Source organism: Carassius gibelio, chromosome A20, assembly GCF_023724105.1.
Source record: "Carassius gibelio isolate Cgi1373 ecotype wild population from Czech Republic chromosome A20, carGib1.2-hapl.c, whole genome shotgun sequence".
Lineage (NCBI taxonomy): Eukaryota > Metazoa > Chordata > Actinopteri > Cypriniformes > Cyprinidae > Carassius > Carassius gibelio.
This window is the reverse complement of record NC_068390.1, coordinates 15,812,667-15,835,810: the sequence shown is the minus strand read 5'-3', so window position 1 is coordinate 15,835,810 and position 23,144 is coordinate 15,812,667. Positions and strand designations below refer to the sequence as shown.

The 23,144-nt window shown below is 38.3% G+C and overlaps 1 protein-coding gene across 4 annotated transcripts in view; it reads left to right on the top strand.

Annotated features, from left to right (window-relative positions):
* Positions 1-4,632: 4,632 nt before the first annotated feature.
* LOC127938759 (ephrin type-A receptor 7) overlaps positions 4,633-23,144 on the top strand; it is a 79,353-nt gene continuing 60,841 nt past the window's right edge. For all 4 annotated transcript variants that reach the window (XM_052535608.1, XM_052535606.1, XM_052535607.1 and 1 more), the window contains exons 1-4: positions 4,633-4,819; positions 6,241-6,305; positions 7,654-8,323; positions 21,253-21,408. In XM_052535608.1, coding sequence (XP_052391568.1) covers positions 4,726-4,819; positions 6,241-6,305; positions 7,654-8,323; positions 21,253-21,408 — 985 coding nt within the window. In that variant the 5' untranslated portion in view covers positions 4,633-4,725. The remainder of the gene's footprint in view (positions 4,820-6,240; positions 6,306-7,653; positions 8,324-21,252; positions 21,409-23,144) is intronic.

The window sequence follows — 23,144 nt, the reverse complement described above, 5'->3', positions numbered from 1 at the left end:
AATACCAAAATTTCTAAAAATGCTTGCCAAACTCACATTTGACCAACATGAAATGTTGTTTATTGTATGCTTTCTTAATGCTAATTGAGCATATTTAAGGTTGTTCAAGGTGATTGTTGCAATGAAGTGCATTTACACATAATTTTTTTTTTTACACATAACTTTCTCCCATTCAGAATAATCTGAGTAAACCGTCTTGGTATATAGATGCAATCTTTGGCTCCATGCTTCCTTTAGCACGAGTGCTAGGTTTTACCTTTAAGCTAAAAGGAATTTGTGTTGTAAATCACTCAGGCAGTTTTACTTTTCGTTCCTAGCTTTCATCTCCATTGACTGTGAAGGGAGCAAGACACACGAGTTGGAGTAAAATCTTTTCATACAGTCATCTTGATGAAAGTCCAAATTTCTGCTTGTGATTTTGAAAGCCTGAGCACTATTCATCTCCAGATGTGCGCATCAGACGCCTCCACACTTGCGTTTCAAGATGTGATTTGTCTGTTTATCCTGGGACTAAGTGGTAACGTAGCACGCTAAGCTTGTAGAATGACATGAAAGGCCAAAATAGGCATCATCAAATGGCCATAACCCTGCTTAGTTCTACATGCTGGACTAGCGTAGCAGGCTAGTGTGGCTAGCTCCGCGCAGCCATCTGGATGTCTTCATCTGTCAACTACAAAATCTGTGTACAACTGCGCAAGTGTCCCTGTAGTCCGAACAGACCAGCAAACTGACACATAAGGAAATAGAGATAGTCATGTTGTTGACATGATAATCACGAGAGCAGTGCCTGGGAAATTATATAATTCTGACAATTTTTTAATCTTTTCATAAACAGGCATTTCATTTCAGGGTAAACCGAACAGCTCCCCATAAAGAGTATATTTAAAGACGCAGTTATATATAGCGCTTATACATGCCTGTGACATGAATCCACAGAAACACTGAGGCAGGACACAAGTCTTAAAGTCGCAGGGGAAGCTTCGTCTGACAAGCAAATGTTTTTAAAGACATATATAGAGTATGACAGATGACAGATAAACTCCCCATGTTGTATAAAACCGCAGATTTCACTCTTTCACACATATTTTGAGTGCAATACAAGCTGTGGTTTAAAGCTTTTGTTTGACTAATAATAATGCTCACATAAGAAACAAGAGCAGGCTTTGGTTCTTCACTTGAATGGGCGCAGATCAATCAATGCATGGAGTTTATTGCCGCCTCTGGTGACAGACTCACATAGCTCAAGATACAGTCCCTCTTCTGTCTCTGATTTGTACTGCATGGCGACTGCTTCTCTGTACATAATTCAATTACAGATAAAAAGAGCTTTGTTTTTCATGTTACTCTGACAATTAGTGGAGTTAAACAGCTTTGCTGTCTAAACTGACAGATCACTGCAACATGCTTTCACCGACACAAATGAGGTGTCATTGTCTTTCCTCTAGACAAACACTGTGGGAGTGACCTGCCACAACAGACGCTTGAAATTGATGCACATGTTAAATTTCATTAATTGTTCTTTTTGAAAAGGGTAAAAGGAGATATGATTGAATTCCTTCAGTTCGCTTTAGCCTGAAAAATAATGGTTGCTTTCCGAAAATGTGTACAGTCTAAAGGGCAATCTATAATTGAAAAAGCTGATAGGCCATTTGTGATAGTGGGCCCCAAAAAAATCGGAACTATGCTGTTCAAAAGTTTGTAATATTTAATATTTATGATATCAAATATGATATAAAATGTATTCCTGTAAGGCCAATGTTAGTCAGCATGCAACAATCCATGAGTAAACACCCTTGATTTTGTCTGGATCTGTTGGGACACTATATTATTTACCAATAAAAAGGACCAAAAATTTCCCGCAAAGTGCTCACTAAGCCCATTCGTCCAGCAAGCTTTCAGTTCCTCTGGATATTAAATCTCTGGGTGGTTTTCCCTTCAAGTCCTCAAAGAATCCAGACAGCCCGGCTGTGCTCCGCCCTGAGTGAGTGAAGGGATCAAGCCGACAGCCTTCCGCTCTGAAGGTGTTCCACTCTCGCTATAAACAATTGGAAAATATATATTATCGTATTTAATAGTACTTTTAGCCTGGTCATCCATTTATTTCGGCTCAGTTGTTCAGATGCTGTAGATTGACTGAGAAACTATTAAAAAACATGCAGTCCTGAAGGAAAATAAAGGAATAGAATCGCATGTTATTGCATGCTGATGAATCTAGATCTAGTGTATGTCCTTCGTGCTCTGAAAAACGCCACAAATAAATGCCAAAAAGATCAGACATAATAAGAACACCTTGAACAAGTCATGTCCTAGTTTTTTTTTCACGCCTTTTTTGTTAGTTACAAGCACTTGAGTTTAGACTGACATTTATAAATGTGGTAATTTCGCTCGCTTCAAGTGGTATCCCCTGAGGGTCATCCTGTTTGTCACAGTTTTTGGAATAAAATTGCCCAATAAAGTCCCAAATAAACATTTTTATGACCTCATAGTGGTGCATGATCACCACTTGAGCAATGTAGGTCATTTCTAAAATACTTTAGTAGTCCAGTACACTTGACCAAACATTTTTATTTCAAATTAATTTTGGTAAAATGACAATAATGGTTTGTGTTATCACTGACAGATGGTAATTCTTCTCAGGGAAGACGTACTAAAGACCTACTCAGAATGAAGTACCCTTTAAAATGATTAGCTCTTTGTGAGGGCTCAGCTTAGAGCTCTATGTGGAGTCAGGTATAACATCGCTTACACAAACCATCATCTCCACATGACTACTACAGCCTAATCCCAATTCAAACAAAAGAATTCAATTAACTGATGTCATGGCGACATTAAGCTGATGAGGAGGACTCACCAACGTAGCTTCTAAACGCTTATTCTGAGTTGCAATGTGAAGATTTTTTTTTCTTCAGTGAAACAAAAATGAGGAAAAGTGCAATTAGTTTGTGAACAACCTGGAAAGCTTGGCGCTATCACTCGAGATTCAGCTGAATGACAATGTTAATGCACATTTTGTTAATTATAAATATCCAAACATGAATTCATACATGCATACATGGCTCGTTTCAATCTAGCTCAGATGATGATATTCATATGAGCAAAACAAATGTTGAATATCTCGTCATTTTCAGTCAAGTGGGCTGATTTGAACTATTTTAAGATATTGGCTACTAAATTATGTCCATCCAAAACATTACTAATTTAAGCTAGTTTAATAAGCCAATAATAAGCAACATGGAAATGTGCAACACAGGAGCGTGCACCGAGGGTAAAGAGGATTATAAATAATTTGCATAATAAACAGGCCAAAAAACAAACAAAGAAATAAAAAAGAAAAAAAACAGAGGTAAATAAACCTTGAAATGAGTCCTTGTCTACCTCCATCTTTCCATCAAGTTTATTAATCAATATTTGTGTGGCATAATTACAGATGTTTTACTCATTTTAGGAAATGGAGATTCATAAGTGACCTGTAACAAATGCATTATACGTTGGCGGGGTAATGAGGGCCCTTTCATGCTTTCATTTATCAGTGATTTGGCAAGTCATCTGAGCAGCAGGAAATTAACTTTACACTTCTTAATTGTGTTTTGTGTTTATCTTGATTCCATGGTGCAGCTTAAAACCCCAGCAGCTCAATCTTCACAGTGAACATTTCTTGAGCAGTAACGCATATAATGAATCAATGCGTCTACACCCATCGCCCATCAGCAGGGAACTTCCTTCATCAGGTGGCCTTCTAAAAAACACAGTAGTCAATGTTTATCTGTGTTTGTCTGTTTGGATGTAGACCCCATGCCCTGGGGTGTGTATACAATGTGTATATTTGACAAAGAAATGACACTTGTGAAAAATCCTTGTCTATGAGTTCCAAATGCCTAAACTTGTATGCATACATGCATAAATAAAAAAATTAATGAAGTAATAAAGGACTTAATAACACAAATATTAATTGACTAATTGAATGTATATATGAGATTTATATATATAAATATATAATTTATTTATTTTTATTAGACCATAAACATAACACACAATAAGTACAATAACATGACATCCAAAAAGATAACAATCAACAATATTGATTTTACAATATGATATTTGCTAAGGATTTGTCTGCTGATGATGCAATGACTTCGGGAAAATATAAGCATTTCCTCGGATGTCGTGACATGCTTGGCTGCCCTACCCAAGGTTCAAGTCTTATCTTGATAGGCTTCCGTGCAAGTGGTGTTGCAAGGAAAAGTATCTCACTAACGTTAGTTCTCAAACTTTGTTTTGATGTAGCCTACTTAACTGTTTTCATTTAACCCATAGCTTTTAACTTAGCATAAAACCCTGTACAGTATCTCGAGCCGAAAATTATAATATTATTTATTTTTCAGAATATAAACTATATTCTACATTATCCAATAAAGTTAAATAATATAGTTTGTGGATCCACACGGTCGGTTTCTGACTACATTTGAGGATCCGCCTTCGCATCGAGATGATTCGTCCGCGTTTTTACACCGACAGCCTTTCGCGCGCCAAATGTGGGTGTGTGCTCTGTCAGTCAAGATGAGTGACATGCCGAATGCTCTAAGTCCCGCCTCCCAGCTACCGATGCTATTTGAGTGAGAGACGGCTGTTTTATTCACCCAGAGCTGGTTGCCGGAGCGTCGTCAATGGGAAGGAAACGCCGCGTTGGAAAAAGCGCACATTGTTTAGCCAAATTTCAACTGCACCATGGTTTGCGGCTCAGTTCCGTGTTTGTGGACTATATTTTGCCTTCATCTATGTTTTTATGTGAACACTGGAATAGCACAGAACACAAGAGAGGGTGAGTGCTAAAGTTTCCTTCATTGCATCCTGACAGCGCGAGAACGAGCAAATCAGTAGTTAGGGCAGATACAGTGTCGACAATCTGACAGACAGGATTTGTATTCATGTTATTATTATCATCACATAAGACAACGAAATACGCCTGACTGTTTGATATCATGAGTAGCCTGTGTATTTCCTTGACGCACAGACTTTCGCTAATCACGCACGAAGACGAGTGTTTTATAACTGCACACTAAATACGACCGACACAATTTGATCCTGTTAAGGGTAACCCTCTTAGTCCTCTTTCTTCTCGTTATCACGTTCTTGTTTTATCGGGAAACACTATGTGCTTCATTTTTACTGCAAAGAGACATCAGCAACACCAAACTTGAAAAGATCGCTTGATGTGCCTAGTTAACCCACCGGACAGCAGGTAATTCTGCAACTTGACTGCAACATGTAACAGTTATCACGCTTATTATTTTAAAATAGCCTACTCATGGGATCACCTTCAGTTAGTAGTAGTCAAATTGTCTGGGATGAAAATCTCCAGCAATCATTAAGCAACAGAAGTGCTTCTGTATTAGCTTAAAAAGTTATCCAGTACAGATTTAGCAGAGCAGTGTCTTTCTCTGCACTGCAAGTATGTATATCACACATCAACATCAAATATATTAGCTACAGCCTGAGCCGAAGGTATCCTGCCTCCTCTCTGAAATATGAAATTAAAGGATCAAATCTGTATATGGTACTATAAATACTGCTCTAGCTGATCTTATGCTTGTGTGTTGTAGTTCAATACATTTCTGTAGTTCAGAGATTTATTGATTGAACACACTCAATGACGAATTTATTTAGGCTGTCAAATTGATTTTAATTATTATTATTATTATTTAATTAAGGCACTGATCTCATAATGTCCTTTTGAGAGTTTGTAATTACAATATTTAATCAAGTTAATTATTTTATTATTTAACCAGCTCAATTTAGTCATATGACTACGAAAAAAGAAAAAGAAAAGATAACGCTTCAACGAAATGTATTTAAATAACAAAACAGCGATTAATTTTTGCACGCGACGAAGCCGTTCTGTGCGCGCGCGTGCGTATCCGCGTAATACTCAGCGGTTCAAACAAAGGAACTTTACCGATTTCTCGACGTAGTTACATCAAAAGCGAAAGCGTGCCCGTCGGTTATATTGACTCATGAACAGGTGTCGCGCAGGTTTCAGATGCGCGAGGTGCTTTTTGCCATACATCTCCACCGCTGTCTGCTGAAAAATGGGTCAAACTCGCGCGCTCTCTCTCATTTGGTTTGTATATGCGCTCGCTCACGATGTAAAATGCTTCTGGAATATGAGCGAGATGTGTGCCAAACATTAATCCCAATTAAAGATGCATTATTGTAAGTGTGCTCTTTATGTGTCGTCGGCAGTGATCCTGCTGGATTCAAAGGCGCAGCAGACAGAGCTGGAATGGATATCGTCTCCTCCAAGCGGGGTAAGCTGGACACTTTCCAACTTTTATTTTACAGCAAACATTTATGATTTTCACCTCTTCTGTAATGCGTTTACTGCTCGCAGTATTTTGTGTACCCTAAAATTATGTATGTGTTGTTCTTTTTCCAGTTTTGAGGCTTTGCACCACATCTTAATGTTTCTAAAACGCTAAACAGTGTATACTTTGGTTTTACTTTATGGTTTTGTTTCTCATAAAAGTTGTTTGTCGATCCTAAACTAGTTTTAAAAACTTTTAAGGAAGGCGTGTAAAACACAGACGCGTTTGTTTTGGAGTCGTTCAACTAAGGCCAACAACGTGATTTTCTACTGAATTTAGTGTATTAATTAATTTTCTTAATTATGTTTAGTTTTTTTTATAAGTCTTAGGCATTTAAACAATTAATTAGTACACAAAATAACTTTTAAAAGTAATGACTTAAAAAAAGTAACAGCAATTTAAACGTTTAGAATGCAGATTTTATGTTGTTAGTCATGTGATTTGAGTGCATCCAATCTTATTTAGACTTTAAAAATGTTTTTATCTTTTGTAACAACATGTTTGGTTTTATTCTTTTAACTTGTCATAATTTCTGTCAGTTCTGCCCTCTTTTATTTTTAACTTGCATTCAGTGTGGTAAAAAAAGTAGTATTTTGTGTTTGTATAAATTAAAAACTTTTTAATGAGTTAAAACAAATAATAAAAGACACACAACCATTAAGTGTCCAGCATACATGGAATATAAGTATCCCAAGTTCTTTAAAAGAAGCCCGGAAAATTACTTTTGCCGGTGTAACCTAAAGTAGTCATTCAATCCTGTTCATATTAAATAATGTTTTTGACTGAATTAAGAGCAGTTAAATTTGATGTCATCACATGTTAGCACACTTTTTTTTTTACTTTTTTTTTATACTTTACAAGATATTTTTATAGTGAAGTTTGAAAACATTTTGATTGGTAATGCACATTGTTACTTCTGGGCATAATGCATTTTTTTATTTGTCTATTTTTTAAATGTACTTATTAGTGTTTTCATTGATTGACAGATAACAACAATTATCCGAACTGCACATATAATTCTAGATCACAAATAATGATGTTTTAGGTTAATACTCTCAGCAAGAATTTCAAAGTCTTAATTCATGCAAAAGATGTAAAATAAATAAATAAATAAGCACCTGGTTGCAGATTAATTCATGTAGATCATCTTATATCGAGGAGCATTTGTGCATTTGTTCACACGGAGGCCAGTTTTAACATGCTGCAATATTCTCTCTTGCGTTTATTTCTGAGTATTTTAGTACAGCACATGGTGATAATGATGATCAACTGCATTTTGCTTTTTTCTCAGTGGGAAGAGATCAGCGGCTTAGATGAAAACTACACACCCATTCGCACATACCAGGTCTGCCAGGTCATGGAGCCAAATCAGAACAACTGGCTACGGACTAACTGGGTTGAGAAGGGCGATGCCCAGAGGATTTTTGTGGAGCTGAAGTTTACCTTGAGGGATTGTAACAGCCTTCCAGGGGTGGTAGGCTCTTGCAAGGAGACGTTCAACTTGTACTACCAGGAAACCGACGTGGAGGTGGGCAGGAATATAAGGGAGAGTCAGTATGTGAAAATTGACACTATAGCGGCGGACGAGAGCTTCACTCAGGGTGACCTGGGGGAAAGAAAGATGAAGCTCAACACGGAGCTGCGTATAATCGGGCCCCTATCCCGCCGAGGCTTCTACCTGGCCTTTCAGGATGTAGGTGCCTGCATCGCTTTGGTCTCTGTCAAAGTGTATTACAAGAAGTGTTGGTCGATTATTGAGAACCTGGCCACGTTCCCAGATACAGTGACGGGATCTGAGTTTTCATCGCTGGTGGAAGTGGAGGGCACATGTGTCAATGATGCAGAAGAGGAGGCCGACAACTCTCCCAAAATGCACTGCAGCGCAGAAGGAGAGTGGCTTGTACCCATTGGGAAATGTATATGCAAAGCTGGATTTCACCAGAAGGGAGATGCATGTGAACGTGAGTACTTTATTTTCATTTGCATACATCTGTTGGCATGTACTAGAGCACTGCTGATTAACCTTACATGAGACAGAAGAAAAGACAATGAAGCAATCAATAAGTTATTATTATGTGTAAGACTCGCTTATGTGTCCATTTACCAAGCCATTTCTTGTTCCAATTGTTTGACTGAGAGCATAAAGCATAGAATTACCCCAACGCGAGGTAATTCATCCGAATTACAGCAAAGCAATGCAATAACAAAACAAACCATGCTGAAAAATACAAAGCAGATGAGGAACAGTTAATAAAATGAAAAGCAGAGTAAAAAAAAAAAACAAACAAAAAAATGCGCTTATTGGGCGGAGATAATAATGATGAATTAAATGCGGGAGCAAAAATCCTTGGCACAATAATTGGAATCCCTGTTAGTCGTTTGATTTGTGGGCTCTTAATTTATAACCTTATGCATGTTGACACTAGAATTAAATGATAACTAGCACCCCAGCCTAGTTCTCAGAAGCAGCCCGCTCTCTTTCTTCTTCTCTTTTATTCTCTTTCCATCTGGCGCCGAGCCAAACCATTCGCTCGCAAGCGACACTGTGTCTGGAGGAGGCTCAGCTCGTTGCCCAGTTTCTCTCTGGACCTTTCAAATGACCCTGACAGAGAGAGAGAAAACAAACAGCCAAGGCCTGGGGTTATTTAGGAACTGTCCAAACCGGAAACGGAATTACAGTTGCCTCTGATATACTCTGAAATTAAGACTAAAACACTCCAAGTGCCATCACTGTCACTAATGGTGCTAAGCGTTGTTTTTTGGCCGTCCACCCTTTCTTCTGCCGATCTGGGTCACCTCGCCTCCACCTCTATAGATTATCAAGTGTGCAAACCAGTAATGATTTATCAGTTATCTCTGGAAGGTTTGGATAGCTTTTATGCGGTGCACATACACGTCTGGATTATTAAGTTATCATGTAAAAGGTGCTTCAGAACACTATTATGTTATCAATAGCTAAAATGGGCAAGGCAGCTTCACGCTGAGAGGTTGTTGCAAAGCTGAAAGCCATTTCAAAAGCCAGAAAGGGAGCAAAGGAGAAAGCTGATGGTGCTTCTATGTAATATGGGCTATTTGGCACAGATTAAGCATAATAAAAGGATGCATTTTATGTCTTCTTTTTTAACCTATTAAACATTTAAAAGTTTTTACTCACTCAATTGAAAAATACATAAATAAATAAAAGTGAAATATGCATGCGGTTTGAAGCAATGCCGAACTCTCAGAAAGTCTCGAATGCTTTTCCAGAGAATTAATTGCTGTTCACGAAGCCATCTTACATTCCTCAAAAACAATGTTGCGTTTTTTCTCGGCAAGCCGGCAACAAACAAACCCTGTCGCCCATTTAGATTCCTGACCCCTTCCATTGTCACTTTATGAGTTGTGCGTCGCTCCTGGCATAAGTGGCTGTGATATTACTGCTGTAGTTAATCTAAATAAAATGAGCATGAGACTGCAGCATCAGCACTTCCTTTTAGCGATCCTCCTGTTATTAAATTGCCTGTTCAGTTTTCCCCTGAGCACCAACCAGACTGAAAAATACTGGTGTGTTTTCCCCTTCTGTCAGAGAAACAGCAATGCAGTGCACGGTATCTGGGGCTGAAGGCCTGTGAGTGACAGGGGTCTTTTTAATATGGAGGACTGATCTTTCCAGGTGTATACAGCTCATGTTGCAGCTCTCTCTGTCTTTTTCTTTCTCTTTTCTTTCTCTTTCTCCCCTCAGGAGCTTGGCCAAGGTACTGTGACCCTGTTGCCTTCAAAAGCTCCTGGTTTTACACCACCTTATCGTGTTCTGTTATAAAATCTGCACTATTTATATAAGGATACGTACACAAACAGATGCTCATGCATAGAGGATAAAGTCTAAAATTTCTTGCATTAAAAATTGAGTGGCGAAACTTAAGGAGGGCCATGAAAATGTGTTTTGACCATCTCAGTCATCAGATGCCTGATGGAGGATTGTGTGTCTTTCATTTCTTCCTCCTTTTTCTCATTCCTTTTCCTTTAAGCGGGCATTCGCACAACACACTCTTGCATCTGTTGGTACAGTATTTTAATTGTTTTCTTACATAACACAAATTAAGCAGATGGTTTTGACGAGTCTTGAGCCATGAGTGTGATATGTTTGGGACGCCACCAACTTTTAAACTATCAAAGTTTTTAAAGACCTCTTAAACTGTCTTTTGTGAACAGTAAACTTTTAAAGGGATGGTTCACCCTAAAATGAAAATTTTATCAATTATTTTCTTTCTTCTGTAGAGCACAATATAAGCTATTTTGAAATATATACAATAAATGTCAATGGGTTCCAAAGACCCCACTTACTTCCATTGAATAAACAGAAACCTTCTTCAAAATACCAACTTTTGTGTTCCACAGAAAAAAAGAAAGTCATACAGGTTTGGAATGACATCAAATTTTGTTCATCCCATAACTTTTTTTTCTCCATTCCTTCATGCTTTTCCAGGGATCCGCTCATCACAGTAAAAATAATTAGTGTTACGAATGTTGAAAAAAAAAAAAGCAATTTGAAGTATTCAGCAGCATGCCACAGTTTATTTGCATAGAGCTCAATCAAAAATAGTATCTATTCAATTGCAAAGTTCTGTTCAACAGTGGTTACTCTGAGAAAATGGAGACACTAAGTCCTTTGGAAGCAGAAAAAGACTCCTTGTAGACAGACATTGATCTCTTTGTTTTCGTTAAGCTTTTGCGAACAATCAGTGGAATGTATGTTGCTCAGTCACATCACGTCATGTTAATAACCATATCTTGTCTAAAGAAATGGCAAATATTAACCGATAGTTGACCTACTCTCACAGTTTGCGTTATTTAAAAGGCAAGTCTTTGTTTATTATTCTAAAGGGGAAAAGACGAGCTAGTGTTGGCTAACATGCTAACAGGAGGAGGTACTGGCAACGACAGGCGCTGACACCATCCATCTCCCAGATGTCAAATAGTTGGACAGAAGTTAGTCAAAGCCTGATAGATTGCCAGATCACAGAAGGACGGCACTAGTTGTGGAGACAAGCTGCAGAAGTAGCTGGGGTGGAGGGAAACAAGAGCAAGACCGTGCTTTGCATTTCAAATGATCCTACCAGGAGCTGGGTGCGGGCAGATTGTAGAAAGCCCTGACACACAAGTGATTGATAAGGTGTGAAAGTAAAGGCTGCAAACGGTCATCTGTTAGAGAACTGTAAGTGGGCTTAATTATTCAAACTGAGGCAAGTTCCTCGGGGAAGCCCGTTGGGTCTGAAGCTGTCAGGGTTAGAATCATGCGCTGATGGATAATGGCCTCCTCGCCCGGCCAGGGTCTCGGAGAAGAGCGGCGTGCTCCCGGAGCACTGCTTGATTTCCCCCTACGGTTTAGTCAGATAGAAGGTGGCTTTGAACATGAGCAGAGCTGTTATTTTGTTGTGTCGTCAGTCAGGCCTGTCAGTTGGCGGCAGTCCAGTTATTGATGTGTTGTAGAGGAGCTTCATGTTCTCAATCACATTTCCTGTTGTTTCATTGGATCAAAAAAAGTTCTTAGGTAAAATGCAAAATGGTTATTAAACTGTTATTCATAATTAAAACACTATTCACTAGATTCTCACTAGATTCTTCTAAAAATAATTATATAAAATAATAATATTTAATAACAAACAAACAAACAAATAAATAAAATATAGATGAGATGGCATTCACACCATGTTTGCAAAAAATAAAAATAAAACTAAATAAAAAGCTTAAAAAATAACACTGTGCTGTAATTTCCTATTCTGGAACAAATTACTCTTTTGAACGGGTTCTTTTTTTTTAAACAATCCAAACAATTCATGTAATAGTCTTGTACTTACTGGCAACTTAGTGGTTTAGACTCCCTCGCTCAATGATTCATGCAGCTAGTAGCTACTGGGTTCACTGAATGGGTTAAAAAGGGTTATTTTCTAGCATAAAGAATACAAGGTTGATTTGAATAAAGTGAGTTGAATACACAGAATTTTTGCAACTGTTGTAGACTAACTGATAGTCTAACAATTGTAACCACAGCCTGATCACAGCAGATAATTGTGATTAACCATGAGCATTGACAACAGCAGTTCTGAACAACCATCTATATCGAGCAATTCTGTAATTTGTCAGCAAAGCTACCCAATGAACCATTATTGGAGCCAATGACTCACATGTCAATTTCAGGAATCCAGCTTGTGATATTAGCACAGTAAAAAAGGATTTTTTTTTTAAATACTACAACAAGCATCCTAAGACTTCCTTCCTTCCTTCCTTCCTTCTCTCTATCTCTATCTCTCTCTCCCTCTCTCTGTAAAAGAGAAAAGTGTTCAGTTATGTAATAAGTTATTGATTTAGCTCTTAGGGAGAGATTGAGCTGCTGAGTCTCCTGCTCTGCTGCTCTCCCAGAGGAGAGTCACTCTGACAACAGACCCTCCCTGATGCTCACTGAGTGTTAAGGCCTTCAACCTGGTCACATATCACTTTCACCCGGTCGCCTCGGGCTAAAGCTCCTCTGAACACACACACACACACACACATGCACGCACATGGCTGCTTTGTTGCTTTTAACACAGTGTCCGCTTGTCCAATTGCATCCATTAGTACGGATGAGCAGATAGCAATTCGAAAAGAGAAGTGTGTGTGCCAGCGTTTAGGCAGCTAAAGGGGGTAAGCCTGCCATAGTGTGTGAATGCATGCATAAAAGAGCGTTTGCTTGGGTTTGTCGGGCTAAAAAGACTAAGCCTATCAAAATCTATTTGCGTGTGTGTGCATGCATGCAAGGGTTGATGGAGATGTCGGGACCTGTTAGTGCTGCTGGAGTTGCAAGGCAGGGTGGTTGCTGGTAGGGGGTCTTTGTTCACAGGGGAAAGAAGCCATAGAGCTGGCTCCTCAGGCAAGCCAAGGGTCAACTGCTCGGCTCATCCATCTTCCAGCCTGGCAGTGACCTGTCAGCTCAGCTGCTCACGTTACTAAGCAGAGCAGGCAGGCCTGCATTGTGCAAGCTGCTCTGTTTGCAACCATGTGTAAATGAAGTTAATATTCACTGACCCCATGCCCAGCCCGTGAGCGACCCCGGTGACACCACGAAAATCACAACGTTACAACAAAATGGCAAAGATTCCTGGCTATTCACCTCGACATATTTCACATCGCTTCAGTGTTTTTGTTCTCGCTGTAAAAATATGCGTGCTTGATCTAATGCTGCATTTCCCTGCTGAGTCAAAAAAAAAAAAAAATTTCTCTGCTGACTGAGTCATGTTCAGCTTTATTGTGGTGAACTGAAGTTGTGCATTAAACATAACAGAAATAACTGGTTTTCAACTCTGGTGAATCATGAAGGCCCATGCAAAAGCAAAGCTGAGTTTGTGTACTGTATTTTAAAACAAAAAATGGCTGGATATTTGTTATCTGATGTTTTGTGAATAAGAGAGTAAAATTTACAGAATTTTAAGGCTGTTGGGTAAATCTAATTTAATATGCAAAACTTTGTACACAGGACATTGAAGCAATGTTTTAGAAATTATATTACTATGTAATACCAATGTAAATGTTCTAAATAAAACATAAAAAAGTAAAAAAAAAAAAAAAAAAAAAAAAAAAAAAAAATATATATATATATATATATATATATATATATATATATATATATATATATATATATATATATATATATATATATATATATTATGATTTAAAATCATTTTTGTTTTACATGAATTTAAATGGTTAATTTTATTTGTACTTATACAATTATTTATTTCAGGATATAATTGCAATTTAATTACCAGAAGCACTCGTGGAAAAGGATTAAATTTATTAAGAAATTTTAAAATAAACAAACTATATTTGCATAAAAGGCATCAGTAATTTGACGTTTTTCAGAAGTCACACTAGTGTACTTTTACAGTCGAATCCTCTGTGATCAATGTTTAAACAAATAGCATACTTATTGAAACTTTCCAAATTCACATTCAAAGTCATTCCACATTCACGGTCCTCTGCTGGGGCAGAGATGCTGTTTGTTAATGAGAAGCAGACCAAATTCTCTCCTGCTCATAAAATGAGATTAAAGAGAAGAAATGTCACAGACACAGAGTGATGTCTCTTAGCCAAGTTATTACTAAATGTAACTCGAAGTGAACACATCGTGCCAAAGAAGAATCAATAAAATTAGAATGTAATGCTGTTCTTCTACTTTTGTGGGGACGGCTACGAGCGTCATCAAGACTACATGAAACGATCATTTGTCTGAGGAGATGATTATTGGAAGATAGAAATGTGTGCCACATGTTCGTTTTTCATGGATCACCAGCAGTGATGCTGGGAAGTGATTGAGTGCTGTATCATTCAGTCTGTAGGCAGGGATAGAGGCGAGCGTTAGAGTGAGCGTGGGTGGCTTTGGGTGTGCGTGGATGTGCATGTGTTTAAATGGGTGAGTGTTCGTGCAGATTCGGACAGGTCACGGCTGTGTTTGGCTTCGTAATGAGGGACCTCTGCCGGTTCGCCATTGTGCGTTCACTTTGTCACCTCTGTCAAAGCTGCAAGGTCATCCAGACTGCATGACTCTCCGTGTCTGTGAGAGGGTTGTTCAGGAGATCTTTCACTTTTTATCTTTCAAGAAAAGACCACATTTTGGGGTTGTGACAGCTGTGCTTCACTTCAGAACAAAATCTTTGTTGAAAACAAAAAAAGATGATTATGCAAAACAAGTTTAAGGAGGAGGAATGAAAGTGTCAATATAATTGCTGGAAGCTAAAAGTGTGTATGTTTATACTAATGTTTGTCAATCTGAATGAATACAATCCAATTTCGGATTCTGAAAGTTCTGCTGATGACGTGTGCGGTCATTTCTTTAATATTAAAATCCTCTTTGTTTTCTATTTGCTAATCAATGCAGTAAATCAGGACGAATGACGTAGAAGGACAAGTGCAGTTGCCTCAGGATGTGCTTACATTTTCTATTTTGCAACCAGCTACAAACAAGCAACCAGCATTTACACTTGGAAGGAAGCATTTCATCTGAGGCATTTGAAATTCTGGTGGAAGCCCAAAACCTTATTTCCTAAAAGGCTGCTTTTTTTTTTTTTAAAGCGCTTCTTTTCACTGTAAAAGTGACATTTAATGTTTCCTTCTTTTCTGCTATCACAGAACATATCATATGCCAGGAAAGCCATCTGGGTAGATGCTATAGGGATGCGTTGAGCTGTTGTACAGTATTTAACTGAAATGGATCTCTCCTTCTTTTTTTGGTCTGTTTAACAGCAATAACATTTTACAGATTCCTTCTTTCAGTATTTTGCCATAATTTTATGTCCATTCAGACCGTATTTCCAGTGTAATCACATTTTTTTAGCATTCTGCCTCACATGAGAAATGAGGAGCGTTGAAAGATCTCTTCTTGGCAGTGACGATGTCCACCTCCAGCCAACACAAATGTGACTGTCAAAGCATAATGCATTCAGCAGTAATTGCAGAGATAATATGTTCCTGTCCTATTCTGTTTAAAATATACATGTAAAAGAGAAGCATTGTTGTGCCATTGTGTTATGCACAAAAGATGCTATTAAATATATTTTAAAATGTATTTAGCTTAGCAGCATGCAAATGATTTTAACAGCTGCTTTTCCTGAAGGTTTGTGCCAGATCATTTTCCTCAGTGTTTGTTTTTACCCCCCCCCCCTTCCTCCCAACCCTTTCACATGAAAATTTGTTATCAGTGTTTCATTCATAGACCTAATTTTCGAGAAATCATGTAGTCTGTTTTTGCACTGAAGTGTCTTTTTCAAGCGAACAGCTGTTTTCTGGCACGTTTCATAATGTTAACATTTTAACTATATTTAGGAGAGGACTCTGACAGGCTTTGATCTGTTCTTTCTGCACAAGTCTCTCTTGTGCCTCTCCGAGGGCTTCAGAGGATATCCCGATGTGTCCTTCAGCACAGTGAAAGAAAATGCTAATCTTCTCTTTGTTTCTGATGGAAAGCTACTTATCTCTCCTCGACACAGGTAGCTGCCATGAATGAGATTCTTGTCTGCATGTAAAGGAACACACCCCTAATCCAACCTGTTCACTCCCGGTAATGTGTGGGGCACTGTGCGAATAGCTCCGAACAAGATCCATCTTTTAACATTTTAAACTGACATTTTCACAACCCTCTAATCCAACTTTCATCTTTCTTTCTTTTCTTTAACTGTTACGGCTTCCAGTCTCAGTCTAGCAGTTGTATGAGAAATGCAAAGGCTGCAGGGCCAAAACTAGACTTTTGATTCTTTCCTTTCCTTTGTACCCTCGGCCTGTTTCCTGTAGTTGGGTAGATTTCTAACCCTCTTAGGGGAAAAGATTAAAATGCTTGCCACAAGGGCTGAGAGTTTGAAAGGCTTTAGTTTCTTTCATCAGGGGTGGAAATAACAGTAACTATTGATTACTACTTCTTTTCATAGCCAAAAGTGCGCTATTCAAGAGTAAACATATAATGCTTATCTTGTGTTTGTTTACTTTTTTTACAGCATGAAGCAGAGAAAAGTTTTAATATGATTAATTTTATGACTCCCATAGATGTCAGCAGATAACCTGTAAAATGTATTATTATGGAAATAATACACTTTCTTTTAGAAATTATACACTTTAATATACTTGCTAACTGCAACACTAAATTGCACTAAACTACAGGTTACGTAAAGTAAAACTTAAAACGAAAAATCTACTGACTATTACAAAATGCACGACGTTTTAAAAGTGTACTTAAGTGTGTTCAGAAACACAGTCATGAAGGTGTGTACTGTGTATCCTGTAAGTAGCTGTAACTGTTCCATTCTGAACATAGCCTGAGATCAGAAAATAATATGCTGAGGTCTAAAAAGGGATGTACAGAGGTTTTTAGGAAATTCATCGAAAGAAAGCCAACAAGAGAAAACTACTGACAACACAAGACCAAGAGAAAAAAACTGCACTTTCTTTAGGAAAGCCTGTGATCAGGGCATTTCTTCACCCTCCCTAGAGGGAGAACTGTTAGAGAATTTCGTGGTCAAAACGCTAATTTTAGACAAGTCAGCAGTCTGTGCAGTTCAGCTGGACATTGTCTTGAATTTCACTTCTGAGTTGCTATTACATCTCTCGAATAAGTCTTTAAAAATGAGGAGGGATTTGTTGCCGCAAAGGCCAAAGCTGATTTTGAGGAAATCAGTATCTAAACCCTTCAGAAGTTTCGTTACAAATGTCTAGACATGCTTTTTGTGTGACTGGCTTGTGCAGAATACATATTAGAGATTGAGATATTATAGTGTTAAAGTCTTCCTCTATTATCAGTGCCATGTAAGGAACGCTGAGAGACTTGTTTTTTCCCCTTTAGCTGAACCAGAGGGCTTGACCACTAAAAAAGTAAATTACAGATGCTGGCACCCGCCACCTGCTAAAAACTCTGGGAGGACTGTCAGGCTGTTTTAATCTCTTTCTCTGTTTTTCTGTTTAACCTCAACCTGTGTTTCTAAGGGGCCGACTAATTTCTTTGTGCAGTAAATGAGGTTGCTATTGCCTGCTCTGCGTGCCCATGTCAACAAGCACATCCCATTAGCACGCCTTCATGCTAGTGACAGCTCCAACAAGCCTGTGCTCACCAAGTCCTTCAGCTAACTTTTCAAAACCTGCCTAAGCTATAGTGTTTTTCCTTTCTGCTTCACCATTTAGCAGCCAAGCGTTTATGTTGGCAGGACATGTTTTCAACTCGGAACCGAAATGGGCAGTTAAGTGGAGGATATCGTCTCAGTGTCACGTTCATAGATCGGTTACCATGCTCTCAAGAGCCTCTGGCACACGGGGTCATGTAGCGCTAATTCAGTCATGATTACATGCTAGCAGGCATTATGCAGCGTGGCAGAAGAAGGCATAATTGGGCAAGCCTCATCTTTTTACTCCCGTAGAAATAAAGCTGTCAGGAAGGGGAAAACAAAGCTATCATTTATCTCTGCAGTGGTGGGTTACCACATTAGCACAATGGTAGTGTGTTTCTTTGACTAGTTCAGTGACAGTATTTGCACGTCTGTGTTGGGAGGGCAGGAATTTGGGCTTCAGAAATGACTGTGTTTGTGCATGTCACTCGTAGTAAAACCAGAGAGGTGGAGTGGAGACAGGTTCTCAGGCAGGCCCACATGTCAGCGCTACATTTGATTTGAGGCCTAATTTGCTGGTTGGTTGCTTGTGTAAACAACTCAGGGATACTTGGGCTTCTCAGACACCGTGCTAAACAAATCCTGATCACACGGATGTAAAAATAAACCGTCCCTGCTTCAGAGACGTAAAAAGCCAGTCTAGTCGGCAGTCGAGAGTCCTCCTGTTTTGGTGATTTGCAATGGCACTAATCTTAGTGTGTTCACGAGAGAGCCATTGAGTGCTCGCAGCCAGCTTTTGAGCTCTCTAGCTCAGGCAGGATCTTTTCCCCATACAGATTGGCTCAGAGCTGAAAACTAAAGTTAACAGACACACTGACTTACCAGGAAAATGGTTTCTGTCTTTCTTGTCCTATTTCTTTTTTCTCCTTTCCTTTCCTTTCCTTTCCTTTCCTTTCCTTTCCTTTCCTTTCCTTTCCTTTCCCTTAACTGTCCTGTTTTTTTTAATTCCTCCCCTGTTCATTTTGTTTCCTGGTTTGTCCTTTTACTTAATTTTTGTTCTTTCTCTTGTTTATCTTCCTTACATGTCCTTTTTTTGTTCATATTGCTAGCATTTCCTGTTTCTGGACCTGTCTTTTTCATTTTCCTCTTCCCTTCCCTTTAACAGGTTATTTTACTTGTCTTTCCCTTCCTTTCCCTCCTATATTCAACATTTCATTGTCCTGTTCCTTCTCCTGTTAATTTTACCTCTGCTTCTTTCCTCTCCTTCTTTCCTCTCCTTTCAAATGGTTTGAAACCTTTTGTTCAGTGATAAATGGAAAGAAATCTTAATATGTTTTGACTATACACATGTTGTTGAGTATTTTCATTTACACATTGAAAAATGAGTCAAGACTATTAATTAAATGAACACTACATTGAAAAATTCAAATATACCATTAAACCATGGCTATTTCATGGTAAACTCTGCCAGCACCACCTCCTTTCAACAAGAACTAGACCTGCTGCATTCAATTACAAGTCCTCACTGGTTGAGAAAGATCCCAGATAAAATCACATCCCTTTCCTCCACTTCTCAGCCTCAGAAGGCTCTTGTCCTTTACGTTGCACGGCCACACCATGCCATGCTTCCGAACTAAATACACAGTGACAGAGCTTTCGTGTAGCTGAAATGGGGATACGGTATTCATCAGCCACCCCTCATCTCAACTAGGTGGTGTTTAAAATGAGGAATTCAGCTGCCCTCCTGCGCTACCTCCGTTTTAGTCGTGTCACGGAAAGCTGCAGTATTTCTTTTCCCTTTTTTTGCAGGCCTTGAAACAATAATGCAACTACTTAAATCCAAAAACTGGGTTTGGATTTGAAAATCAGTAGTGTTGTGTCCCTGGTAATAATCATTAAAATGCATAGCTGTGAACAAAGTAATATTTATCCAGGGAATGCGGGTGTGGTTGGGGTTTAAGAAAAATCATGTGGGCCAGATTCCCTCTTTAGGCTGAAGGGGGTTTTAAGCAAACAGCTGCTAAGTGTGGATTAGTGGCTCTCAGCAGTGCCGACCGAAAAGCCAAACCGAAAATAGTTTATTTCTCTTTGCTTACTGATGTGAACCAGAAAAATACCTCAGCCCGTGGAATCACCCCAGACTTGTTCTCTGCTGGTTTTTTTTTTTTCGCTTTTTGAAAGGTTGATTAACACCAAAGTTTGTAGTGATGAATAAAGGGGAAAAATAATTTTATTATGTATTTAATGTTGACTAATTATAATGCAAATAGTAATACATGATGATGGCACTTCATTGGCAGTTCAGCCCGTATGGGCATATGAAAAACAGTTTGGGAGTAAATGACTCGTTGTCATTGGAACGTGTGATGGTGATTCTTGTGCATAGCCTAAAGCGATCTGGCCCTAATTTCTGCTTTGTCTCTGATCCCTGGCTGCCTGTGGGATGTCCTTTTTTCCCCTCATAAAAGGTGAAATACTGAAATAATCCATTTAAGTTTCATATTTTCCACAGTAACCTTGCCTCTAGGACATTTCTAGAGGTGGTGTAACAGCAGGCAAGCTAGTCCTTTTGGGGTGATCAGGAATATTAGACCCCTGCTTGATGCAACATATGAGTGTTGTTAATGATAGTGCTCAGAGATCCATCCTTTTATATTTCTTAATTATTTTCATTCATTTATTTGTATCTAAGTTTTACCTTTCGTCTTAAAACATCTTAGGTGGAAAAAAATGAATAATATGAGAAAATTATTGACAAAATACCTGCTGTAATATTAAATTATATTTAGCTTTATTTTATTTATTTTATAGTAATTTTAATTACAACAATTTAAACTTACTCCAGGTAAATTTCCGAGGAAAAAATTCAAATTTCAGTTTTCAAATTTTATTTTATTTTACAAATATTATTCTCAGTTTTAGTTTTAGTTAACTATCACAACACTGGCTATAAACATCAAACTATCATTTGTTTAGCACATTTGCACCTGAGAAAACTGAATTCATATTAAAAATCAATTTTAAATGCATATGCTGAGATCTGTTCTAATATTAATATCTGAGTTACATATGACCATGGTCTGAGAATCTGAGAAGCTGAAAAGTCTCCATTTGCACTCCACTGAATCCCAAATCCCAGTTGTGTCTATAAGAAACAATTGAAATATTAAAGAGATTGTTTTATTATTTCATTTTTATGAGAGTGCTTAAGGGGCAGTCTGATCCAAACACTTGATGATACAAAATATGAACACATGCTGATTCTCCCTCTCTTTCTCTCCATCACCATACAGCCTGTGGTCGTGGATTCTACAAGTCTTCATCCCAGGATCTTCAGTGTTCCCGTTGTCCCGCGCACAGTTATAACGACAGAGAGGGCTCATGGAGATGTGACTGTGAAGACGGCTATTACAGAGCCCTCTCCGACCCCCCATCAGTCGCCTGCACTAGTGAGTGAGCTGTTTGTGAATCTCTTCCTTTTCTTTTCTTCCCTTATATATGTCTATATATCTGCAAACTGGTGTATCTCATTCCCAATCCCAAGCAATTGTCTGTTTCATGTCAGATGAGATTTTAATTACTAGAGGCACCAGGCACCTCTGTATTTTAGGGGCAATCATGGTCTAATGATTTGTAACCCAAAGGTCGTGGGTTTGAGTCTCGGTATCGGCAGTGATTGTAGGTGGAGAGAGTGAATGACCAGTGCTCTCTTCCACCCTCAATAACACGAATAAGCTGAGACCCTCTAGCAAAGCACAGTACCCCAAACAGCTCCCTGGCACCACTGAAGAAATGGCTGCCCACTGCTCCGGGTGTGTGTTCACTGTGTGTGTTTGTTCACTACTCACTAATGTGTGTGTGTGTGCACTTGGATGGGTTAAATGCAGAGTTCAAATTCTGAGTATGGGACACAATACTTGGCTAAAAGTCACGTTACTTTTATTTTGAGGTGCACTGTGGCAGTCCTGGCACACTTGGCACCAAGGCAAAAAAAAAAAAAAAATATATATATATATATATATATATATATATATATATATATATATATATATATATATATATATATAAAAGAAAAATAATACCTTTTACTTGCTGAGTAGTTTTTACTTAATTTAAGAATCAGACATGATAATCCAGTCTTATTGTTTTAGTGTAACATGATTTTTTTTAAAATAATAAAATCAACTTAGCTCAAACATCTGAGTAGGCAGGTGTTTGGATTCAGTTTGAATAGGCATAATGATTGCGGTAATTACAGTCGGGACGAACGGAAGCAGGTCTCAGCAGTTCTTTCCTCTCCCCTCCCTTCTAATAACCACCTGTCCTCTTCTTTCCTCTCCCCGGCCATCTCTCTTTTTGAATAGCACAGCTATTCCACAGCCATTGATGACTTATTTACACAGGCCAGACAAGGGTGAAGAGAGGCGGGGAGGGAGTTCAGGGCGAGTCGATCTGCCTGGAAATATGCTCAAGGACAGGTTCAATCAGGTAGGATCCCAGGATGTGCTTCACTTCCTGAAGACAAAAAGATAGAGAGAGTGTATTAAAGCAAGGATTAGTGCTGTACAATATAAAAAAAGAAACAAACGAAACAACTTTTTAAAAAGTTATTTTGACAAACATTGTGAATTGAGCTGCAGTATAAACACAAAGCCATAAAATGACATTGAAACAAAAATTACAAACTAACAAGTGCTTTTGACAAAGAAGTAAGTTATATGTTGCCCACACTGTGCTGCCTATAGAAATTACTCTAGCCATCACAATTTACTTTTTTAAATTAATTATTTATTAGTATATTATATTATATTATTGTAATATAATGTTGTCTATTTATTATTATTATTATCTATCCCGAGTCCCTTTTGTATTTTAATCATAGCACAAAGGCATATGGTGATGATTTTAATTTGGTTAATTGTGCTATGATGCTACAAGAGACAACAGAGAATGACTAATGGATTTGTGTAGATGAGAGGAACATATTAGACCCTAGCTGTGCTGTTTCGGATCAGGGCAAATGTGCAGATGACACATATGTCATGCATTAATCATTCAACTACACTTTACCTCTACAGTACTTTCCACTCTTCTTTATTCCATTACAGTAACTCTCCAACATTTGTCTCACCACTGCCTTCCAAAAAGAGATGATCACACTAAAACACGATAGTCTAATTGTTGC